This window comes from Neoarius graeffei, chromosome 13 (genome assembly GCF_027579695.1).
Source record: "Neoarius graeffei isolate fNeoGra1 chromosome 13, fNeoGra1.pri, whole genome shotgun sequence".
In the NCBI taxonomy this organism is placed as follows: domain Eukaryota; kingdom Metazoa; phylum Chordata; class Actinopteri; order Siluriformes; family Ariidae; genus Neoarius; species Neoarius graeffei.
The window spans coordinates 4,417,396-4,440,957 of NC_083581.1; the positions used below are offsets into that span (position 1 = coordinate 4,417,396).

Below are 23,562 nucleotides of genomic sequence, written 5' to 3' on the forward strand. Positions count from 1 at the left end.
ACTGTCTATTTCTAGCTTTAAATTGAACAATCTGTGCGATACACAGTCCTTTTTAATACTAGTTAATACTTTTTAATACTTAGGACTAATACTCTTGACTTTTTAACGGTAATTGTACCTCTTTTTAAAGCAGCACTTACTTCTGAAGCACTGTGAGCTTCACTAGAGGAACTCTGCTCTTCTGCCATGATCGGAGATCTCAAACACGGAAGAGTGGAAAGAAATCGGAAACGTACGCGAGATTAGACCACATCCGCAAATTTAGGCATCTCAAAATGTTTTTATTAATGCCAAATAAAATATCCAGCACAAATTATATATGATAGACATAAATTAATAATTTATAAATTTTATTTTAAACACGTTTTTAGTTAGCGGGACTGCAGCTTATCACCTCTCCCGCCTGCGCCCACATTGTGCACTCCCCCTCCCGCCCGCGCCCGCAATGAGCTTTCAAAATTTGTTCCGCGTCGCACTGCTTTGCATCGGGTCCCGCGGGACTCCCACGGGAGTGCAGGGCTCTAATTGCAACCACATGAAAATCCAGGTCAAAGGTCGCATGTCATTCCTTGAACCAAAATATAAAATGCCTACTGATATTGTAATATGTGGTAGATATTTACAACAAACTGCACAAAAAAATATATTTTTTTCTGAAAGGAATAAAAAAAAATCTGAATATTTCAAGCATGTAATTTTTTATATGTGAGGAATTTAATTCAGGTCTAATTCTATTTATTGCAATCGGATATTGAGGTATTTCACCTGATGTCACAGGGTCACGTGACGCCCCGGTGTCCACCATTTTGAAGGTCAAGCTAGCTAATGTCAACAACATAGTAGCTAGTATGTTACTGTAGCAATGTTTACGTTCAGTCATTTGGATGACTGTTAAAACCTTTCAGTCTCAAGTTTTTCCTTTACTGTATTTACTAGTTTACTGTAATTATGATCCGGCAGCTATTTACACCGGATCCAGTGTAAATAGCTGCCGGCGCGCGCTCCGGCTTGCTCCCCCTCAAATTAAGCAGCGCGCTCCGGCTTGCTCCCGGAGTGCTCCGGCCGAGGTTCCGGAGCGCGCTCCGGCTTGCTCCCCCTCAAATTAAGCAGCGCGCTCCGGCTTGCTCCCCCTCAAATTAAGCAGCGCGCTCCGGCTTGCTCCCGGAGTGCTCCGGCCGAGGTTCCGGAGCGCGCTCCGGCTTGCTCCCCCTCAAATTAAGCAGCGCGCTCCGGCTTGCTCCCGGAGTGCGCTGCTTAATTTGAGGGGGAGCAAGCCGGAGCGCGCTCCGGCAGCTATTTACACTGGATCCGGTGTAAATAGCTGCCGGATCATAATTACAGTAAACTAGTAAATACAGTAAAGGAAAAACTTGAGACTGAAAGGTTTTAACAGTCATCCAAATGACTGAACATAAACATTGCTACAGTAACATACTAGCTACCATGTTGTTGAAATTAGCTAGTGCTAACAGCTAGCTGCTAGTACACTGCTACAACACAGACACCGACCCTAATAATACAGTTCTTGGTCATTGCCTGGTAACAGCAAATTTATAACGGGCCATGTCTCAACAGACTAAGAAGTTATTTCAATGACATTTAATAACATTTTGTTTATCCTGAGGACCGAAAGTAAATGAAAATGTGAACAAACCTTAGCTGTAATAAGATGGCGACCACCGGCTCCAGGGACGACCCGCTGATGTAGGCATGTTACCCAGCCTGACACAAAATATTTGTAGGCATCCAAACTCTTATACGCTTTCAGATCAATACCTGTGTATGGCGATGGGTTTTTAACGACATAGGTATACAGATCACGTGGGCCGAAGTCAGGTAAAGACGAGGGCTTCGTGTACTTCCGTACATCAGTGAACAATCCTGGTGGAAGCAGGTAAACATCGTTCTCTAAGCCTGCTAACCTCAATTTTTGCAAATACCTCTCCCTCTGCTCGCCCTGTAAATGCCCTACGTCGCTGGATAGTGAAGGTGTTTTCTGCATCTCGCTCCTTTTTCTTTTATGTTTTTCGTTTGTCGCCTTCCTCGCATTCAAACTGATTCGAGCTGTGACGTTCAAAATGGCAGCCTAACGATGCATCACATGACTTGGTCACGTGGGTGAAAAACCTCAATATGCAACCGGGGAGACACACACACACACACACACACACACACACACACACAGTGCTCAGCGTAAATGAGTGCACCCCCTTTGAAAAGGAACATTTTAAACAATCTCTCAATGAACACAAACAATTTCCAAAATGTTGACAAGTTTAATATAACATCTGTTTAACTTGTAACATGAAAGTAAGGTTAATAATAAAACTTAGATTACACATTTTTCAGTTTTACTCAAATTAGGGTGGTGCAAAAATGAGTACACCCCACAACAAAAACTACTACATCTAGTACTTTGTATGGCCTCCATGATTTTTAATGACAGCACCAAGTCTTCTAGGCATGGAATGAACAAGTTGGCGACATTTTGCCACATCGATCTTTTTCCATTCTTCAACAACGACCTCTTTTAGTGACTGGATGCTGGATGGAGAGTGATGCTCAACTTGTCTCTTCAGAATTCCCCATAGGTGTTCAATTGGGTTCAGATCAGGAGACATATTTGGCCACTGAATCACTGTCACCCTGTTCTTCTTCAGGAATCCAACAGTGGCCTTAGATGTGTGTTTAGTCATGCTGGAAAAGTGCACGACGACCAAGGGCACGGAGTGATGGTAGCATCTTCTCTTTCAGTATAGAGCAATACATCTGTGAATTCATGATGCCATCAATGAAATGCAGCTCCCCGACACCAGCAGCACTCATGCAGCCCCACATAAGGACACTGCCACCACCATGTTTCACTGTAGGCACCGTGCAGTTTTCTTTGTATTCCTCACCTTTGCAACGCCATACAGTTTTGAAGCCATCAGTTCCAAAAACATTTATCTTGGTCTCATCACTCCAGAGTATAGAGTCCCAGTAGTCTTCATCTTTGTCAGCATGGGCCCTGGCAAACTCTAGGCGGGCTTTTTTGTGCCGGGGCTTTAGGAGAGGCTTCTTTCGTGGACGGCATCCATACATGCCATTCCTCTGCAGTGTACGCCGTATTGTGTCACGGGAAATAGTCACCCCAGTTTGGCTTTCTACTTCTTTAGATAACTGCAGTGAACTTGCATGCTGATTTTCTTCAACGCTTCTCATCAGAAGACGCTCCTGTCGAGGTGTTAACTTCCGTGGACGACCTGGACGTCTCTGTGAGATGGTTGCAGTTCCATCTTTCTTAAATTTTCATACCACTTCTGCTACAGTATTCTGACTGATAAGTAAAGCTTTGCTGATCTTCTTGTAGCCTTCACCTTTGTGGTGTAAAGAAATTATTTTCTTTCTCAGGTCTTGTGGTATTTCTCCTCCATGTGGTGCCGTTGCTGACAGCATGAAATGGGGACGGGTTTTCTTTAAGTAACACCCTTTTATAGTCAACTGTCTGCTGGACACCTGTGTAACGACTAATTAGACTCACCTGTGATTGTGTTCTTGTTAAATTAGACATTTGTAGTCGACAATTGAGCTTTGCTCCAGAGACTTTCAGTGGGGTGTGCTCATTTTTGCACCACCCTAATTTGAGTAAAACTGAAAAATGTGTAATCTAAGTTATATTATTAACCTTACTTTCATGTTACAAGTTAAACAGATGTTATATTAAACTTTGTCTTGTCAACATTTTGGAAATTGTTGGTGTTCATGGAGATATTGTTTAAAATGTTACTTTTCAAAGGGGGTGCACTCATTTACGCTCAGCACTGTGTATATATCAGAGCACATGCAAAGATCGATCCATAACAGCTGTAAATATCCCTTAATCCCACAGGGTGTTGATAATGGTGGACACCGGTGAAAGTGATCACTATTATCGACACCTTACGTGACTTCTCAAATGTGCGTTTCGATACGAAATGGCGCCTGTCAAATGAAAGAGTCAGAAACAAAGTAGGTTTCGACGAGGAGCTCATGAAATATCGGTGAATTTGATCAGTAAAAACATGTCTATGATCTTTCCACCATGCTTACCTGCGATGATAACGTCCGGGTTTTCCTCAAATTGCTGATCGTGCTGAAAAAACTGTTGGAACTGAAACTCACCTTTGTAAAATAGTTTTTTATTGGTAAATCTGAAAAGGTGTCGATAATTACGGACTGTCGATAATTGTAGCTGCTGCTCTAATAATAATAATAATAATAATAATAATATCATCATCAATTGGCTCCAACACTGTTAGTACTGGCAAATGAGAGAAATAAAACACGTTGTGTCATGCTGCTATCGGAAAATAATCAACTTCTGGTGGTAACAGTGACTCCGCTTCATTACCGCATTTCTTAAACAAGCGACAAAACAAGATGCAGCTCCTGTTCTGATCCGAAAATGTAATATCAGCACGTGATAAGTGAAACGTCTCACCTGTAGGATCCGGAGTGATGCAAGCGAGCCGCGTTAGCAAAGAACCCGGACACGATGCACCTCAGAATCACATCTGGGTCACCTGATCAAACACGTATACACAAAACATGAAGGGATTTACAACCCCGATTCCAAAAAAGTTGGGACAAAGTACAAATTGTAAATAAAATCAGAATGCAATAACTTACAAATCTCAAAAACTGATATTGTATTCAGAATAGAACATAGACAACATATCAAATGTCGAAAGTGAGACATTTTGAAATTTCATGCCAAATATTGGCTCATTTGAAATTTCATGACAGCAACACATCTCAAAAAAGTTGGGATGGGGCAATAAGAGGCTGGAAAAGTTAAAGGTACAAAAAAGGAACAGCTGGAGGACCAAATTGCAACTCATTAGGTCAATTGGCAATAGGTCATTAACATGACTGGGTATAAAAAGAGCATCTTGGAGTGGCAGCGGCTCTCAGAAGTAAAGATGGGAAGAGGATCACCAATCCCCCTAATTCTGCGCCGACAAATAGTGGAGCAATATCAGAAAGGAGTTCGACAGTGTAAAATTGCAAAGAGTTTGAACATATCATCATCTACAGTGCATAATATCATCAAAAGATTCAGAGAATCTGGAAGAATCTGTGTGCGTAAGGGTCAATGCCGGAAAACCATACTGGGTGCCCGTGATCTTCGGGCCCTTAGACGGCACTGCATCACATACAGGCATGCTTCTGTATTGGAAATCACAAAATGGGCTCAGGAATATTTCCAGAGAACATTATCTGTGAACACAATTCACTGTGCCATCCGCCGTTGCCAGCTAAAACTCTATAGTTCAAAGAAGAAGCCGTATCTAAACACGATCCAGAAGCGCAGACGTCTTCTCTGGGCCAAGGCTCATTTAAAATGGACTGTGGCAAAGTGGAAAACTGTTCTGTGGTCAGACGAATCAAAATGTGAAGTTCTTTATGGAAATCAGGGACGCCATGTCATTCGGACTAAAGAGGAGAAGGACAACCCGAGTTGTTATCAGCGCTCAGTTCAGAAGCCTGCATCTCTGGTGGTATGGGGTTGCATTAGTGCGTGTGGCATGGGCAGCTTACACATCTGGAAAGACACCATCAATGCTGAAAGGTATATCCAGGTTCTAGAGCAACATATGCTCCCATCCAGACGACGTCTCTTTCAGGGAAGACCTTGCATTTTCCAACATGACAATGCCAAACCACATACTGCATCAATTACAGCATCATGGCTGCGTAGAAGAAGGGTCCGGGTACTGAACTGGCCAGCCTGCAGTCCAGATCTTTCACCCATAGAAAACTTTTGGCGCATCATAAAACGGAAGATACGACAAAAAAGACCTAAGACAGTTGAGCAACTAGAATCCTACATTAGACAAGAATGGGTTAACATTCCTATCCCTAAACTTGAGCAACTTGTCTCCTCAGTCCCCAGACGTTTACAGACTGTTGTAAAGAGAAAAGGGGATGTCTCACAGTGGGAAACATGGCCTTGTCCCAACTTTTTTGAGATGTGTTGTTGTCATGAAATTTAAAATCACCTAATTTTTCTCTTTAAATGATACATTTTCTCAGTTTAAACATTTGATATGTCATCTATGTTCTATTCTGAATAAAATATGGAATTTTGAAACTTCCACATCATTGCATTCTGTTTTTATTTACAATTTGTACTTTGTCCCAACTTTTTTGGAATCAGGGTTATAAAAGAACAAGACCTTTAAAAATAAAATGAGTGAAAAATGCAACAAAATACGATCTGAACATTACTTTCGCTCAACTCGAACAGAACAGTTCCTTTAACAACGTCAAAAACATGCTGCGAATTCATCATGAACCAGTGGGTGTGGCTTATTTGATTGACAGGCTGTTGAAAAGCCCCGTACTTTTTTTATGTTTAATCAGGAATGAACTCAGACCTTCACTGGAGGTTCGAGGAACCTTGAACTTGTTGAGCAGGCGACGGAGCTGCTCTCGCACCGTCATGGCCCGCAGCAGACCCTTATAGTTCAGGAAGTGCTCCTGACACCACTGAGAACTCTTCTGGTGCTACGGAGGGATGTGTAGAAAGGATTAACGTCATAACTCAAATAAAACGTGTCGATTCATACGTTTTATTCAATACTTGTGATTTAGTGACCTTCACGAAGGCCTCGTAGACATTCAGCATGGTCAGATGATCACCTTCAGCCACAGCGAACTTCCTGTGCTGACGCGCCTGGTGATCAGAGAGACAAAGTATGAATGAAAAGCGCATTCTTGTTTCTGTGACCAACAGCTCATTCACAGGGACTTGAACATATGCTGTGGTGGAAGAGAAATAAAACAGCGTGATGTGATGAGACGTCCTTGAGAAATAATCAACTTCAGGGTGTTACCAGGAACTTCGCTTCATCACACCACCCCATCAACGCTGATTATTTTCCTGTCACAGGACGTTTCCAGACTGAGGAGTCATTTACGAAGGAGTTGCTCTTATCTTATATGATCTGGGTTTTTTTTTTAAACATAAACATCACCAACATTGGTGCTCTCGCCGCATAATTTAATCAAAATGATTCCATGGAAACATCAGAGCTGTTTAAATATCACAAACTACATCCAGCCCAGAAGGAGTCGTTTTGAATCAATGAAGTGTCGACTCGCTCTCTTCATTGAGCCGATTCATTTGAAAACAATGGAAAAAAAGCAGAACTGTTGTACAGTGCCTTGCAAAAGTATTCACCCCCCCTTGGTGTTCGTCCTGTTTTGTTGCATTACAAGCTGGAATTAAAATGGATTTTTGGCACCGTTTGATTTACACAATATGCCTACAACTTTAAAACGTGCAAATTGTTGCTTTATTGTGACACAAACAATAATTAAGATTAAAAAAAAAACCAGAAATCTGGAGTGTGCATAAGTATTCACCCCCTTTTGTATGAAACCCCTAAATAAGAGCTGGTCCAACCAGTTCACTTCATAAGCCATATAATTAGTTGATTAAGATCCACCTGTGTGCAATCAAAGTGTCACATGATCCGTCACATGATGTCTGTGTATATATAAAATCACCGTTCTGGAAGGACCCTGACTCTGCAACACTAATAAGCAAGCAACATGAGAACCAAGGAGCCTCCAAACAGGTCAGAGACAAGGTTGTGGAGAAGTATAGATCAGGGCTGGGTTATAAAAACTATCCCACGGAGCACCATTAAATCCATTATAGCAAAATGGAAAGAATATGGCACCATTACAAACCTAACAAAGGAAGGGCACTGACCAAAACTCACAGACCGGGCAAGGAGGGCATTAATCAGAGATGCAACAAAGACACCAAAGAGAACACTGAAGGAGCTGCAAAGATCCACAGCGGAGATGGGGGTACCTGTCCATAGGACCACTTTAAGCCGTACACTCCACAGAGTGGGCGGGGCTTTATGGAAGAGTGGCCAGAAAAAAAGTCATTGCTTAAGAAAACGCGTTTGGAGTTTGCCCAACAGCATGTGGCAGACTCCTCAAACACATGGAAGAAGATTCTCTGGTCAGATGAGACTAAAATTGATCTTTTTGCTCATCATGGGAAATGCCATGTGTGGTGCAAACCCAACACCCTGAGAACACCATTCCTACAGTGAAGCATGGTGGTGGCAGCATCATGCTGTGGGGATGTTTTTCATCTGCAGGGACAGGAAAGCTGGTCAGGACTGAAGGAAAGATGGATGGCACTAAATACAGGGCAATTCTGGAGGAAAACCTGTTTGAGTCGGCCAGAGGTTTGAGACTGGGATGAAGGTTCACGTTCCAGCAGGACAATGACCCTAAACATACTGCTAAAGCTACACTGGAAGAGTGTCTTAAAAGGAAACATTTAAATGTCTTGGAATGGCCTAATCAAAGCTCAGACCTCAATCCAATTGAGAATCTGTGGCATAACTTGAAGATTGCTGTACACCAACGCAACCCATCTAACCTGAAAGAGTTGGAGCAGTTTTGTCTTGAGGAATGGGCAAAAATCCCAGTGGCTAGATGTGCTAAGCTAATAGAGACATACCCCAAGAGACTTGCAGCTGGAATTGTAGCAAAAGGTGGCTCTATAAAGTATTGGCTTTTGGGGGGGGGTGAATACCTATGCACACTCCAGATTTCTGTTTTTTCATCTTAATTATTGTTTGTGTCACAATAAAACAACAATTTGCACCTTTAAAGTGGTCGGCATGTTGTGTAAATCAAATCCAAAAATGCACTTTAATTCCAGCTTGTAGTGCGACAAAACAGGACAAACACCAAGGGGGATGAATACTTTTGTAAGACACCGTATGATGAGATTTCTACAGGATTTAATCCATCGTTTAAGATTATTTCTTTTTTTTTAGTATAAATGTGGTGTGTTATTTTAGTGCGATGTAACAGCAGTAACTCTTCCGCAGACTTTCATTTAAAAAGTGTTAAAGTAATCTGAAAAACTGCCACCTAAGCTTCATACACGATGGGCGACGGAGAAAACACGGACTCACGGCTGCTTTCTTCTGATTGGATGGCACCACAAACACGTTCTGGATCTGCATCATGGCGGCGATGGTGATGATCTCTTTGGAGCAGCCAAAGTTTCCGGATTCAAGGAGCATCTTGGCGAACATGGGGCTGAGCGGGAACTCGGCCATACGGACCCCCGTCGGCTCCGTCAGACACCCGTACTGATCCAGACCTAAACCAGGATGTCACATCAGCAGCACGCGTAAATAAATATTCAGCTTTTTCCAGGGACGATTTTCTACACGATTTATGATTTAAAAAAAGAAATTAGGGGGAAAAAGAAATCCACAGGTTTTACAAAATCACCATTCAGAAATGAGAAAACCGGCTTACCGCCGAGAGCGAAGAGCAACTCCAACGCCTGCACCATGGTCTGAGCCGGGGGAGGCTGAAACACAAGACGTGTACGGAATAAAACACTCGGTATCATGCGGTTATAGGAAAATAAATCAACAGCATAGTGAGGTTCAAGAGAAGTCCCAGTTGATTTTCCTCCAGTAGTCCATCCCTCAGTGCTTTATTCCTCTTGTACCACAGTGATTATCAGTAGGCGTGTCACATTTCACCAAATTCATGACTCAAATCGAATCATGATTTGATTTTTCCACGATATTTTTGAAAAACAAAAAAATTTAATGAAAGTTTTATGAGCAAAAACGTGCAGCATTTTTATTTTGCTCTTATCAACTTACTTAAATATTCGTTTTGTTAAATTTAAAAAAAAAATTTTTTTTTGATTTTCTTCACAACCAACAATATTCATTCACCCACGTTTGTAAGATTTGGAATAAAATATATATGTGTTATTTACCAGCTTAAGGTCGGTCCATATGGTGAAATACCGTGACCGAGGTCTTGAAAGTACTGAGCGAGGCGCTCTGGGCGGAGGTCAGTATTCAAGGCCAAGGTCACGGTATTTCACCATACGGACCGACCTTAAGCTGGTAAATAATATATTTATTTTTTTCTTTACCAAATTCTAACAGAAAACGAGAGCACCCGAAAGGGAAAACCGAGCCGAGCCGCCATTTTGAATCCTCATTCACGGCTGTAATGCAAATGGCTTCCTCCTTGGTATACAAGTGCACTTCCATGGCAGGAAAAAAAACTACATTTTGTGCTATGTAGTTCCCTATTTATACAAAATTGAGTCATTCAGGATTCAGCCATGTTTTTGCTCGGCGTTAGCAACAGTTACAGGTTTTTAGCTTTCTCCTGAAATGTTTTCGGAAAACAACCAATGAAACAGTGGACGATTTTAGATTACTTTCTGCCAGAGCTGAGGTTTCATCTCATCTCATTATCTCTAGCCGCTTTATCCTTTACAGGGTCGCAGGCAAGCTGGAGCCTATCCCAGCTGACTATGGGCGAAAGGCGGGGTACACCCTGGACAAGTCGCCAGGTCATCACAGGGCTGACACATAGACACAGACAACCATTCACACTCACATTCACACCTACGCTCAATTTAGAGTCACCAGTTAACCTAACCTGCATGTCTTTGGACTGTGGGGGAAACCGGAGCACCCGGAGGAAACCCACGCGGACACGGGGAGAACATGCAAACTCCACACAGAAAGGCCCTCGCCGGCCACGGGGCTCGAACCCGGACCTTCTTGCTGTGAGGCGACAGCGCTAACCACTACACCACCGTGCCGCCCTATGTACAACATTATTTTTTTTAATATTTTATATGATCAACTTCTTACATCTATTTTAAATAAAAATTATTATTCAGGATTCAGCTATGTTTTTGCTCGGCGTTAGCAACAGTTAGAGGTTTTTATCTTTCTCCTGCAATGTTTTCTTTTATTTCTTCTTCCTCAGGGGAGTAAAACTCGCTTTCGCTGTGAACACTGTCGTTATCGCTATCCATGCTGTAAAATTAATGCTATTCTCCTGAGAAATGCAAAAATAAATGTTGAGAAAAATTGCTACTATGTTTGTTGTTGTTGTGAACAAGCGAGTCGCCAGAGGTCCGTAACCGGGGTCCGTACCGTAGGATACGGACCCGCTCGCCAGCCAATCAGCGCGCAGGATTTGATGGAAACCGGACCGCAAAAAAAATAAAATCGCATATTAACGAAAATATTCCTTTTATTAAAAATTAAACAAATATTTTGAATCTGGTCCGGAAAATAGCATATGCGACCCTGGACCCGTTTCCCTCGCTTCCGCTGTTTTCATTTGTTACTTTGAAAAATGAGCAACACAACCGAGCACAGTGAACAGGAATTTTATTAATGTTTTATTTTTAACAATTTCATTAAAATCGTTTGCTTCAAAAATGCGATCAACATCTCCACCAGTCAAGGCTTCTGAGAGGTCTCTGCGCTTGGACTTCAGGACTTCCCTGGACTTTTTAAAGTCTTCGTCTTTCAGGATGTTTATCTTACTGTTGTTGTTGTCGTCAAGGCAGCGTTGAATACTTCGCGAAAAGGAAGACAAGGAATTCATGTTCATCGTCTAAATTTCCTTTTTTCTTCACTTGTATATAGAAACTCCATAGCAAGCTGTCTCACTGTTCAGAGGGGATGACTGTTACGTCTCTTTCCTCCTTAACTTCAGCGAGAAATATTTTGAAAGCGTTCATGTCGTACTTAGTTTTTTTTTTTAAACTGTGTTTTCTTTCTTCTTGTTGTCCTTGTGTGAACAAGTGACCTTCACTTGAAAGTATTTTTTTCAGCTTTTCAATGAGGTCTGTGTCCGAAATCATCTGGATAATAAAAAAATTCACTTTCACTGTGTTCAGCTGAGTCGTTTTTCACACACCGTTGGTCACTGGTTTCCACTGTGTGTGTTCGTTAAAGGAGGTCATGTGAGCGGGAGGGCCGCTGTGCTCGGGCTATACGGCACGACCTCCAGCCAAATATTTTCCCGTCCAGCCCTCCTGCTCACTCAGTCAATAAGTACATATTCCTTTTCTTAATAAACATTTATGAACAATTATACTCTCTCTATTTGCTTCTCTTTTCTTTATCTTTCAGCAGTTTGTAAGAGAGCGCGAGCTCTGATTTGTGGGTAAATCTATTTGTAGTCAATCACACAACACCTCTTTCACATTTTAGAGCCATTTTGTGTACTTTTTTCACAACATTAGAGCTGCGTTACTTCCGTCTACGATGAAGTCATGTACATTCCTGCTATTTTACGTTATTGCACCCTCTTCTGTCTAAACAACGCAATTACAGCTTGGAAAAACTACGCGATTACACAGCCTGAGAATAATCACGATTCTTTTTTTCATCGATTTGAATAGTCATAAATTTGCAGTGTTCTAGTCGAGCCACTAAACCTCAAGTCCGAGAACAAGACTCCAACGGCACCATGTGACGGTGTCTATTGCTGCCTTTATGTGAAAGCGTCTCTGCTAATGTGTTGGACTAACGTTACTGCTCGACTTCCCCACTTTTTGTTAATAGGCTACAGATAAAAAGCTCGTTCGTCGCTCAGCAAGCCCCGCCCACCATCAACAGAGCAATGAAGATAGCGTGTCACTTCCTTCTCTGGGTGGAATCTTACCAAATGATGCCTGCGATTCTCTTAGTATCAGATAAACAGAAATTACTGCTTATATTTACATGCTGCACGCTACACTCACAGACAGGAAGCTGAAGCGCAGAACGTTGTCGATGCCCAGAGCTTTGAGCTGGAGGATCACCGGAGCCAAATTACTGCGCTGCATCTCGGGCACAGTGCTCTCCGGAAGCTTCTCGAAGTCTTCCTCTGAATAAACGACACCAGTTTCGGGTCACTTCTTCAGGTGGAACACATCTGAGTTGTGCGATGGCGTATACACCGTGACGTACCTGTGTAAAGGCGGAAACATTTCCCGGGCCGGTTACGTCCTCCTCTTCCTGCTCTCTGAGACGCCGAGGCTTTGGAGATGGGCGTCACTACCAGAGACTCGATGGCTGTCAGGGGGTTGTAGCATCGCAGCTTGACAAATGCACAGTCGATCACGAACGCGATGCCGTTGATGGTGATGGACGTCTCGGCGATGTTAGTGGCGGCCACCACCTGCCAGAGATGCGTTTTATTTCATTAGATTACATAAACATGAGTGTTTTACTGGGAAATACGCCACTCGTGTTTTTCATACCAGCTCCATCCGGGACATGGAGAACCAAAACCTTTTACCTGAAGGGTGAAAAATGATTAAATTTGCATCGCATGAGGCATTTGTTTACCCATTTCAAACCACATGACCACAGCATTCCAATGGAGCTGATTAAATGTTAAACATTCGCTGTTGCACTTTCACCTTTCGGACAGTAGGTGGCAGCCGTTCGAACACTTTCAGCTGCTCGGAGTAAGGCAGGCCGGCGTACATGGGAAGGACGCGCAGATGTTTCTTCATACCGTGACGAGACAGAGAGCGAGCCTGATCCTGCAGCATGGACACCACCTTCTCCACCTCGTCCTACACAAATCACACACGGGTTATCGTTTCTATAGCAACAGTGTCTAAAAACGCACGTACATAATCACTGACACGGTGACGTTTTCTGGAAACAGGAATGTGTTTGTGGAATGTTTATGGACACAGTCTCCAACGTCGAAGTTCTCTAAAGCTGGAAGTTTAAACCTCAGGACAGAGGAGTTCACGCTTCTTCGCATTTCCTAAGTAACATGACAAGCTGTGGGGTTTTTTTAAATCTTATCGTTAAAAGAGAAGCTGGTGAAGGAATGATATATCTTTATAGCAATATAAAATTGTAATCCTGGGCTAAATGCTGTGATAAAAGAGGAATAAATAAAACATTTCAGGACGTGATTAAAGGGACAGTAACAGCGACTCCACTTCATCGTTGATTAGTTTCCTACAACAACACAACACTGAGTGAGTGTTTTATTCCTTACTTGAAAAGAATTGTTTGTTGTCGTTATGTCGCTTAGAGATATCGTCACACTCTGTCGTAGAGTCAAGAAGAAGAACCAGCTATTAATGATTCTTATTTTTGGCAAATTGAAACGCAGCGTTGTATGGAACTTCGCCGAGATGTGTAATGAAATTTAAAAATAAATGCTAAATCAATTTCAATAAGTGCAGGAGTCATGATAAAGCGTAATTAAAGTGTCAGATTTGATTAGCGGGATTTGATTACTTAATACACTGCAACTGCGCTACAACAAACCAAGTTCGCGTCCTTCGCCTTCAGTGACGATGAATCGAAGTCTTCATAAAAACATCATTGTGTTGACTAATTACAGTATCATGCACCTGTTCCGGATTACAGTGCAATCACAGCGCGTGCTTATAAGGACTCTCTAAACACAGAGACTTGGTAAACTATATGTGCTGTACTGAGTGTCTAACATTACCAAGCCTTATTATCTGTGTATTGCCTTTCTGGTTTTGACTTTGTTTTGTGCCTTTCGTCTTTGCCTCCACCATTCTGTTTGTGCCTCACATGATCATTACCCATTTCACGACCCTGCCTTTCTTCAGCTTATATTTTTGCCTGCCTGTTTGTAAATAAACAAACACTCTTCCTGTAATTACATCCATCATTCACCTGTTTACACGACACACTGATCCATGTGTTCCTCTTCCCCCAGAGACAAACAATCAGTAGAAGATTTAGAAAACAGAGCGAGTCAGTGTTTGGACATCGACAACGATACAATACAACGGTAACCTCCGTCATTTCCATAACAGAAGAAATCAATCATCACCTCTGTTTGTGATCCTTTACAGTGTCTTGCAAAAGTATTCATCCCCCTTGGTGTTTGTCCTTTTTTGTTGCATTACAAGCTGGAATTAAAATGGATTTTTGGAGGGTTAGCACCATTTGATTTACACAACATGCCGACCACTTTAAAGGTGCACATTAGTTTTTTTGCTTTTTTGTTTTTTTATCGTGTGACACAAACAATAATTAAGATGAAAAAACAGAAATCTGGAGTTTGCATAGGTATTCACCCCCCAACGTCAATACTTTATAGAGCCACCTTTTGCTACAATTCCAGCTGCAAATCTCTTGGGGTATGTCTCTATTAGCTTAGCACATCTAGCCACTGGGATTTTTGCCCATTCCTCAAGACAAAACTGCTCCAACTCCTTCAAGTTAGATGGGTTGCATTGGTTTACAGCAATCTTCAAGTTATGCCACAGATTCTCAATTGGATTGAGGTCTGGGCTTTGACTCGGCCATTCCAAGACATTTAAATGTTTCCTTTTAAGCCACTCTTCCAGTGTAGCTTTAGCAGTATGTTTAGGGTCATTGTCCTGCTGGAACGTGAACCTTCATCCCAGTCTCAAACCTCTGGCCGACTCAAACAGGTTTTCCTCCAGAATTGCCCTGTATTTAGTGCCATCCATCTTTCCTTCAGTCTCGACCAGCTTTCCTGTTCCTGCAGATGAAAAATATCCCCACAGCATGATGCTGCCACCACCATGCTTCACTGTAGGAATGGTGTTCTCAGGGTGTTGGGTTTGCGCCACACATGGCATTTCCCATGATGGCCAAAAAGTTCAATTTTAGTCTCATCTGACCAGAGAATCTTCTTCCATGTGTTTAGGGAGTCTGCCACATGCTGTTGGGCAAACTCCAAACGCGTTTTCTTAAGCAATGACTTTTTTTCTGCCCACTCTTCCATAAAGCCCCGCCTACTCTGTGAAGTGTACGGCTTAAAGTGGTCCTATGGATAGATACCGCCATCTCCGCTGTGGATCTTTGCAGCTCCTTCAGTGTTCTCTTTGTTGCATCTCTGATTAATGCCCTCCTTGCCCGGTCTGAGAGTTTTGGTGGGCGGGGCCTTCTCTTGTCAGGTTTGTAGTGGTGCCATATGCTTTCATTTTTTGCTATAATGGATTTAATGGAGCTCTGTGGGATATTCAAAGTTTGGGATATTTTTTATGACCCAACCCTGATCTATACTTCTCCACAACTTTGTCTCTGACCTGTTTGGAGGCTCATTGGTTTTCATGTTGCTTGCTTAGTCGTGTTGCAGAGTCAGGGTCCTTCCAGAACAGGGTGATTTTATATATACACAGACATCATGTGACAGATCATGTGACACTTTGATTGCACACAGGTGGATCTTAATCAACTAATTATGTGACTTATGAAGTGAATTGTTTGGAGCAGCTCTTATATGAAAGGGGGTGAATACTTATGCACACTCCAGATTTCTGTTTTTTCATCTTAATTATTGTTTGTGTCAGAACAAAACAATAATTTGTACCTTTAAAGTGGTCGGCATGTTGTGTAAATCAAATGGTGCCAAAAATCCATTTTAATTCCAGCTTGTAATGCAACAAAACAGGACAAACACCAAGGGGGATGAATACTTTTGCAAGACACTGTACAACAGTCAGTGAACTGCGATAGTGACTCGGGAGGAGAAATTCTTGAGAAGGAATTTTTATGTGCCTAAAATTTCCGCATATAATGCGAGTGTTTGGTGTGAGAAGTGGCTCTATTTCAGTCTTGCAAACTTTTCAGTATAACGAACTATTTGGACGTCACCCAAGGAGTTCGTTATAGCGGAGTGGAAGTGTGTTAGTAAATATCTGGTTTTTAATTGAATTATTATATGAGTTTTATTAAATGATCCTTATTCTCACACACACACCTGTCCGGTGAGGAACACCAGCACGTCTCCGTCATCCTCAGCTTCATGAATCTTCATGACAGTTTCCACGGTGGCCTTTACGTAATCTGGAACTGGACTACAAACAAATAAACAAAATTTAAAAGAAAAAAAAAAAGTGTCCATCGAATCTAACAGTGATGCTGAGATCAGAAACAGACCGTGATGACATTTAGAGGACATAAGACGAGTCTCTAATATGTTCAGATGATCAAAACAATCAAAAATCATCATGTCACGTCAGTTACAACTACAGCATTTAGCTGAGTGCAAAAGTTTTCACACCCTTTGAAACATTTCGCTAGAATTTCTTCGATGTTAGTTACGTCTCTGTAAATGTAAGTGTTCTAACAGGGTTTCAAAAGAAAAGTGGGGGGGGGAACTGTTGAACGAACAGGAATGTTAGGCCTGGAGGATGCTTAAAAGGTACAATAATAGAAGTATTGTGTTTATTTTGCTCACATACCAAAGAACATGCGCTTAATTTACTTAATTTAACATCACAACTCGGTTAACAGTGTAAGGAGGAGAAGGGTAACATCATGAAGAAGCAGCACCTGACTGTGTAGAAAACATCCACAGGGAATGTGCGGCCCTCGACAGTCAGGATCCCGCACGTGTCCTTACTCGGGTCTCCCGTTTCATTCAGGTTAAAAAAGTCATGAAATTTCTATAAGAATAAAAAAAAAAAAAAAAAACACATTATAACAATTATAACAAACAAACAAAGAAAAAAAAAAACACATTCAGTCATAGGAATTTTCTTCGGCCCAAATTTCACAACAAAAACTGATGAAAGGATGAAAGAAAAACTGCCCACGATGCAATTTCCTTCCGTATCTTTACTCCTTTTTTTCCAGAATACATGGGTCATGAATTAAAATATTTCATAAATGTTATTACTACATCATCATGTTCAAATCCTCTGCCTCTTTATTAACACTTTCTGTTTCTCCGTTGAACCTGATTGAGTTGTTTTAAACGCAGGAGTACCTCAAGGCTGGGTGCTGAGGCCTGTTTCATTCTTCTACTTTTTTTTTCATTTAATAAAAGACCAAGCGTTACATTAAATACTGAATATAATTTTAGAACACAATGCAGTACATTTATTTATTTATTTATTTATTTATTTATTTATTTGGAAAGCTGCTTTCTTTTGTCGTCAAGAAAGTTGGTCAATAAAAGTCAATGACTGTATTTTAGTTTTTAACATCAAAGACTAGTTTGAGAAGTTGGTCATGAATAAATTATATTTTAGAGAGTTGTGTACAGTTTTTAACTTGCTTTCAAATAGATGTACGTTAAAAATGCATTCTTGATTATGTTGCTTGAATTTTTTTTTTCAGGACAATTATTTATCTGCTAATATTTAGGAATGTCACTTATTTTGTCCTTGGATGTAATTTTGTTTATAGTGCATTTCACTGTTCAAAACCAAAGCCAAATTTGCAGCATGGTATAAAGTAAAGCAATGAAAAGGAACGGAAGTGAAGTAGAGTGTTGGAGTCTCATAGAAGATTAACGTAAAACGATGTCAAGTATTTGCAAAGTATTGTGAAATTATGCAAGTTAACAAAGAAATGTTACAAAGTAAAAGTAGCGTAAAGAAGAATAATGCAACGTAAAGCAGTGTAAAGTAAGATAAAATAACAGTCTAGTAATTTGGTGTAAGCAATGTAAAGTAATACAGGAACAAATCAGTGTAACGCTGCATAAATAAATAAATAAATAAATAAATTTATCCAAGTTAAGTATTGTAAAGTAACAAAGTAGCCTAAAGTAGGAATAGCATAACATAAAGTAACATAAAGCAATGTAAAGAATCATAAAAGTAGGTTAACAAAGTAAACCAGCAACGTAAAAGAATATAAAGTAAACACAATGTCTACTCACACAACGCATCATAAAGCAACGTAACGTAACCAAGTAGCCTGACGTAGAATAATGCAAACACCAACGTCATGTCATGTAAAGTGTGTAAACTTTACACATTTACACGGAACAATGTATCGTAAAGTAAAATAAGAGTAATAGTAACAAAGTAAAGCAACATAAAAACAGCAGGGTAACAAAGTGATGTTGAATAATGTCTAATAATGTAAAGGAACAAAGTCGCATCATGCAACAGAGTAACTGAGTAATGTAAAAGTAGCGTAAAGTAAGAAAGGAAGTTTCAGTTGTTTTGTTCTGTAAAGTTCTGTAATGATATTCTTCACGTCTTCCTTTAAATCATGTAAACACAGTAATTAAATAAAAGAAGAATATCCCAATTAGTTATATTGTTATATCACTTGAATAAAATGATGAAACACTGAACAACCTTGGCATCCAGTGTAGCGGACGCGACGATAAGTCGCAGGTCTCTCCTCTTCCTCTGAATCTGAGAGAGATGAGAAAATGAATGCAGTAAAACACCAGCAGGTGCTTTTTAATCCTTTATCTTAATCCATTCTGCACAATTTATCCTCAGTGAGGTAAACTCTTTAAAGGGGAACTGAAGGCAAATTTATCATCAAAATTCTATTTATTTATCTCATTTTATTAAATATAGGAATGCATTTTTGATCGCTATTTTGTCGCTGCTATAGCAACTTATGAGTGTTTGAAATATGCTCTGTAATATATCAGTCCATATGTCAAAGCGATGGCCGTAAACGAGATTTGTTGAGACCTGTGCGAGGCATCGTAGGACGGAAGTAAAACGTACAGCAGAAATCAAAGTGACCAACATCTGCCAACGTTCCCTGTGTCCGAAATTGCTCACTCGTTCACTACTCCCTACTCCCTATATAGGGAATTACTATATAGAGGACTATACAGTGAGCTCATTGGTAAAATTATAAAAACGCTTTCGGACACTAGTCCATCGCGCTGATATTTACGTCATTACTGTCGCACAATTAAAACGTGCCAGATCAGCTGGCTGGTGGGTTTCAAAATAATAAACACATGCGTGTGTTTTTGTGAGAAATCCATATTATACTGAGCGCATTTCACACATTAATCAATACAAAGTATATTTTCGTGATGCATTGTGGGATACTTTGAGTGCACTATATAGGATGTAAATAATCCTCACTAAGGTTTCGGACAGCACTACAAAATGGCGTCCTCACTAATATAGTGCCCTATATAGTGAGTAGGGAGCAATTTTGGACACAGGGGTTGTCAAAAGACGCGCGCGCCCTCTTTTGAATGCTGATGTAATCAAGCCGGAAGTTTTGTTTGTTTTGATAGCAATCAGGAAAGTTTGAAAAAAGTCGTCAGTAATCGTCATTTAAACTTGTTTCTGTGCAATACTTCGTTTGTAAAACAGTTTTCAAAATGGCGGCACTGACACCTGGCTGACACTTCACGTTTCGAAGTCTCGTGAAGATCGCGAGGATAAGTGACGCCTGCCGTGGACCAAACGAACTAAATTCAACACGGCTAAAAACCAAACAGGCCGATAAGTATCATATTTAATTGCAATTAGTTGCCAATACGAGTCACGATATAAGGTTACTAAAACCGAAAACGTAATTGAATAACACGTTAATTAAGAAATAAAGCAAGTTTAAAAATGACTTCAGTTCTCCTTTAACAGTTGTTGTTGTTGTGATTACACAGTTAGGACAGTCACTGTGTAATTTATTCAGCGGTCAAAATGGTGGAAATACAGGACAACAGTCTGTTTTCCTGAGCGTCAGCAGCTCCAAGCTTGTGAAAAAGGTACACTATGAGAGAGAGAGAGAGAGAGAGAGAGAGAGAGAGAGAATTAAAAATAAAACTCGTGCTGCAGGGAGCATGACGAGTGAGTCACCTTCTTGAGAAGGCCGATGGCGATGTCGGTGTAGAGAGTCCTCTCATGGGCCTCGTCCAACATGAGGACACTGCAGTGCCACACACACACACACACACACACACAATGAGCTCACGGCATCCAAAACCACTAACCACAGCAGGTTAGATTTCACTGCTGAGAAGATTCAGCTTTAAACAAAGCCTGACCTGTACTTTTTGAGCAGCGGGTCGGCCATCATCTCCCTGACCAACATCCCGTCAGTGAGGAACTGCAACAAGAAAGAATAAAGCAGGTTCAAGGTCAAAGGTCAGTTTAGGCTGAAGGTGAAACTAATCACTGAGAAAACGTGATTAAAAGCAAAAAGTAAAAGCAGAGCAACACAGTAACATCAAGCAACAAAATTAGAGTAACGGTAACATAAATAATGTAAAGCAACGGAGTAACAAAGTAATGGAACATAATGTAAAGTAAAGTAGAGGACAGTGCAGGGAAGTAAGGGAAAGAAATGTAAAATGTTGAGTAACAAAATAATTTAATCTAATGTAAAGCGATATAAAAGCAGAGTAACAAGCAAGTTAGAGGAACACAGTAATGTAAATTAATGTAAAGTAATGAAAAGCAACAAATGTTTAAGGAATAAAGTGACGTAATGTAAAGCGACGTAAAATAATGCAAAAAAGTTTGAGTAAGCAAGCACTGTAAAGTAATGTAAAGCAACAGAAATTTGAGTAAAACTAACAGAATGGAAATGTCAAAGTAAAAAAGGAAGGTAAAGTAATGAAAAGCAGCATAAAAGTTGAAGGAATAAAGTGACATTGTAAAGCAACATGAATTAGAGTAATAAAGCAACGTAAGGTAATGCAAAGTAAAATAATGTTAAGTAATGTAAAACAACATAAACCCTTAAGTAGCAAAGCACTGTAAAGTAGCAAAAAGCGACACATTTTTGGCAATGAAAGTGTTGTAAAGCAACGCAGGTTTGAATAATAATAAAAAGTGGTGGAAAGCAACATAAATTAGTTAAACTTTACCATAAAGCAATGTAAAGTAATGTAAACCAACAGAAATTAGAGTAACACAAATGTAATGTCAAAGTAAAAAAAGGAAGGTAAAGTAATGAAAGACAACATAAAAGTTGAAGGAATAAAGTGACATAATGTAAAGCAACATAAATTTGAGTAACAAATTACCATAAAGCAATGTAAAGCAACATTAAAGTTTGAGTAACAAAGCACCGTAAAGGAAAGCAACAAATGCTTGAGGAACCAAGTAATGTAAAGCAACAGAAATTACAGTAGCACTAATGTAATGTAAATATCAAAGTAAAAAGGAAGGTAAAGTAATGAAAAGCAGCATAAAAGTTGAAGGAATAAAGTGACTTTGTAAAGCAACATGAATTTGAGTAACAAAGCAACATAAGGCAATGCAAAGTAAAATAATGTTAAGTAATGTAAAACATAAAAGTTTAAGTAACAAAGCATTGTAAAGTAGCACAAAGCGACAAATTTTTGGCAAAGTGGTGTAAAGCAACGCAGGTTTGAGTAATAAAGTGGTGGAAAGCAACAGAAATTAGAGTTAAACTTTAACGTAAAGCAATGTAAAGCAACATAAAAGTTTGAGTAGCAAAGCACTGTAAAGTAAAGCAAAGCAACAAATGTTTGAGGAACAAAGTAATGTAAAGCAACACTAGTGTAATGTAAATCAATGTAAATGTCAAAGTAAAAAGGAAGGTAAATAATGAAAAGCAGCATAAAACTTTAAGGAATAAAGTGACAATGTAAGGCAACATGAATTCGAGGAACAAAGCAACATAAGGCAATGCAAAGTAAAATAATGTTAAGTAAGCAACTTTAATGTTAAGTAAAGTGTAAAACAACATAAAAGTTTAAGTAACAAAGCATTGTAAAGTAGCATAAAGCGACAAATTTTTGGCAATCAAAGAGGTGTAAAGCAACACAGGTTTGAGTAATAAAGTGGTGGAAAGCAACAGAAATTAGAGTAAAACTTTGCCATAAATGTAATGTAAAGCAACAAAAGTTTGAGTAACAAAGCACTGTAGCGTAAAGCAAAGCAACACATGTTTGAGGAACAAAAGTAACATAAAGCAACAGAAATTAGAGTAACACTAATGTCAAAGTAAAAATGAAGGTAAAGTAATGAAAAGCAGCATAGAAGTTGAAAAAATAAAGTGACACTGTAAAACAACATAAATTCGAGTAACAAAGCAACATAAGGCAAAGCAAAGTAAAATAATGTTTAAGTCACAAAGCACTGTAAAGTAGCATAAAGCTGTGTAAATTTTTGGTAATCCGAGTGTAAATTTATTTTTTACTACAAAATGTAAATTTCGATTGTACACAATGTAAAGCAATATAAATCAGAGTAACGAAGTGCCATAAAGCAATGCAACATAAGGTAAAGTAACATAAAACACGGTAATAAAGTAAAATAAAGGAATGTGAACTGACAACAATGTAAATCACAGAGTAACACAATGTAATGTAGTGAAGTGTAAAAATGGAGTACTAATGGTAACCTGAGGTACAGATGGACACTGGTACCTTTATTCGGGTGGCCTGAGGATCTGAGCAGTCGTCAAAGCGGATGGTATATCCCACCTCGTGCCCCAAAAACGCCCCACGTTCCTCTGCTACCCGACTGGCCACCTAAACACACACAGAGTACCAGAATTTTTCACACCAGGAACCAGACCCGTTCGTTTTCCATTGACAACCAGCATTGTACTGTGTCTGCTTTTGGTACAAAGAGTTACACAACCAGAATTTTTTAATACAGGTATCAGAAATGTGCCTTTTTCCATCTGTTATCAGTTCTGTACTAAAAGGTTCTGGTTGTGTGGTTACTGATAGTACCAAGAACCATGTAACCAGATCTTTTTACATCAAGTACCAGAATTGCATCTTTTCCATGAGCAGTGATCCTGTACCATTGGTTCTGGTTGCGTGAATACTGAGGTCTGTCTTTGGTACCAGGAAAAGCATGAATAAGGTGTAATGGTATTTAGGGGCGGAGCTAATTATTGATATGAGACTCAAACACAAACTGGCCGTTACTTCTGGAATTTTTTTTTTAATTCTATTTTTTTTGATGTTTTGTTTTGATTAATGTTTAAAAATTATGGCTATAAAATGGAAAAATTCAGACGGCCTTAGCATTTGTGG

General features: G+C 40.0%; 1 protein-coding gene across 4 annotated transcripts in view; it reads right to left on the reverse strand.

Annotated features, from left to right (window-relative positions):
- The window catches only part of dhx35 (DEAH-box helicase 35), a 56,706-nt gene that overhangs the window by 27,633 nt on the left and 5,511 nt on the right, over nt 1-23,562 (reverse strand). For all 4 annotated transcript variants that reach the window (XR_009656012.1, XR_009656010.1, XR_009656011.1 and 1 more), the window contains exons 5-18: nt 22,942-23,046; nt 20,587-20,648; nt 20,399-20,468; nt 18,917-18,976; nt 17,154-17,266; nt 16,579-16,675; nt 13,262-13,420; nt 12,807-13,017; nt 12,599-12,723; nt 9,331-9,385; nt 8,979-9,169; nt 6,623-6,700; nt 6,402-6,531; nt 4,463-4,544 (exon numbers count right to left, since the gene is read on the reverse strand). Coding sequence is in view for 1 of the 4 variants with exons in the window: in XM_060937153.1 (XP_060793136.1) it covers nt 4,463-4,544; nt 6,402-6,531; nt 6,623-6,700; nt 8,979-9,169; nt 9,331-9,385; nt 12,599-12,723; nt 12,807-13,017; nt 13,262-13,420; nt 16,579-16,675; nt 17,154-17,266; nt 18,917-18,976; nt 20,399-20,468; nt 20,587-20,648; nt 22,942-23,046 (1,538 nt within the window). In the remaining 3 variants the exon portion in view is untranslated. The remainder of the gene's footprint in view (nt 1-4,462; nt 4,545-6,401; nt 6,532-6,622; nt 6,701-8,978; nt 9,170-9,330; nt 9,386-12,598; nt 12,724-12,806; nt 13,018-13,261; nt 13,421-16,578; nt 16,676-17,153; nt 17,267-18,916; nt 18,977-20,398; nt 20,469-20,586; nt 20,649-22,941; nt 23,047-23,562) is intronic.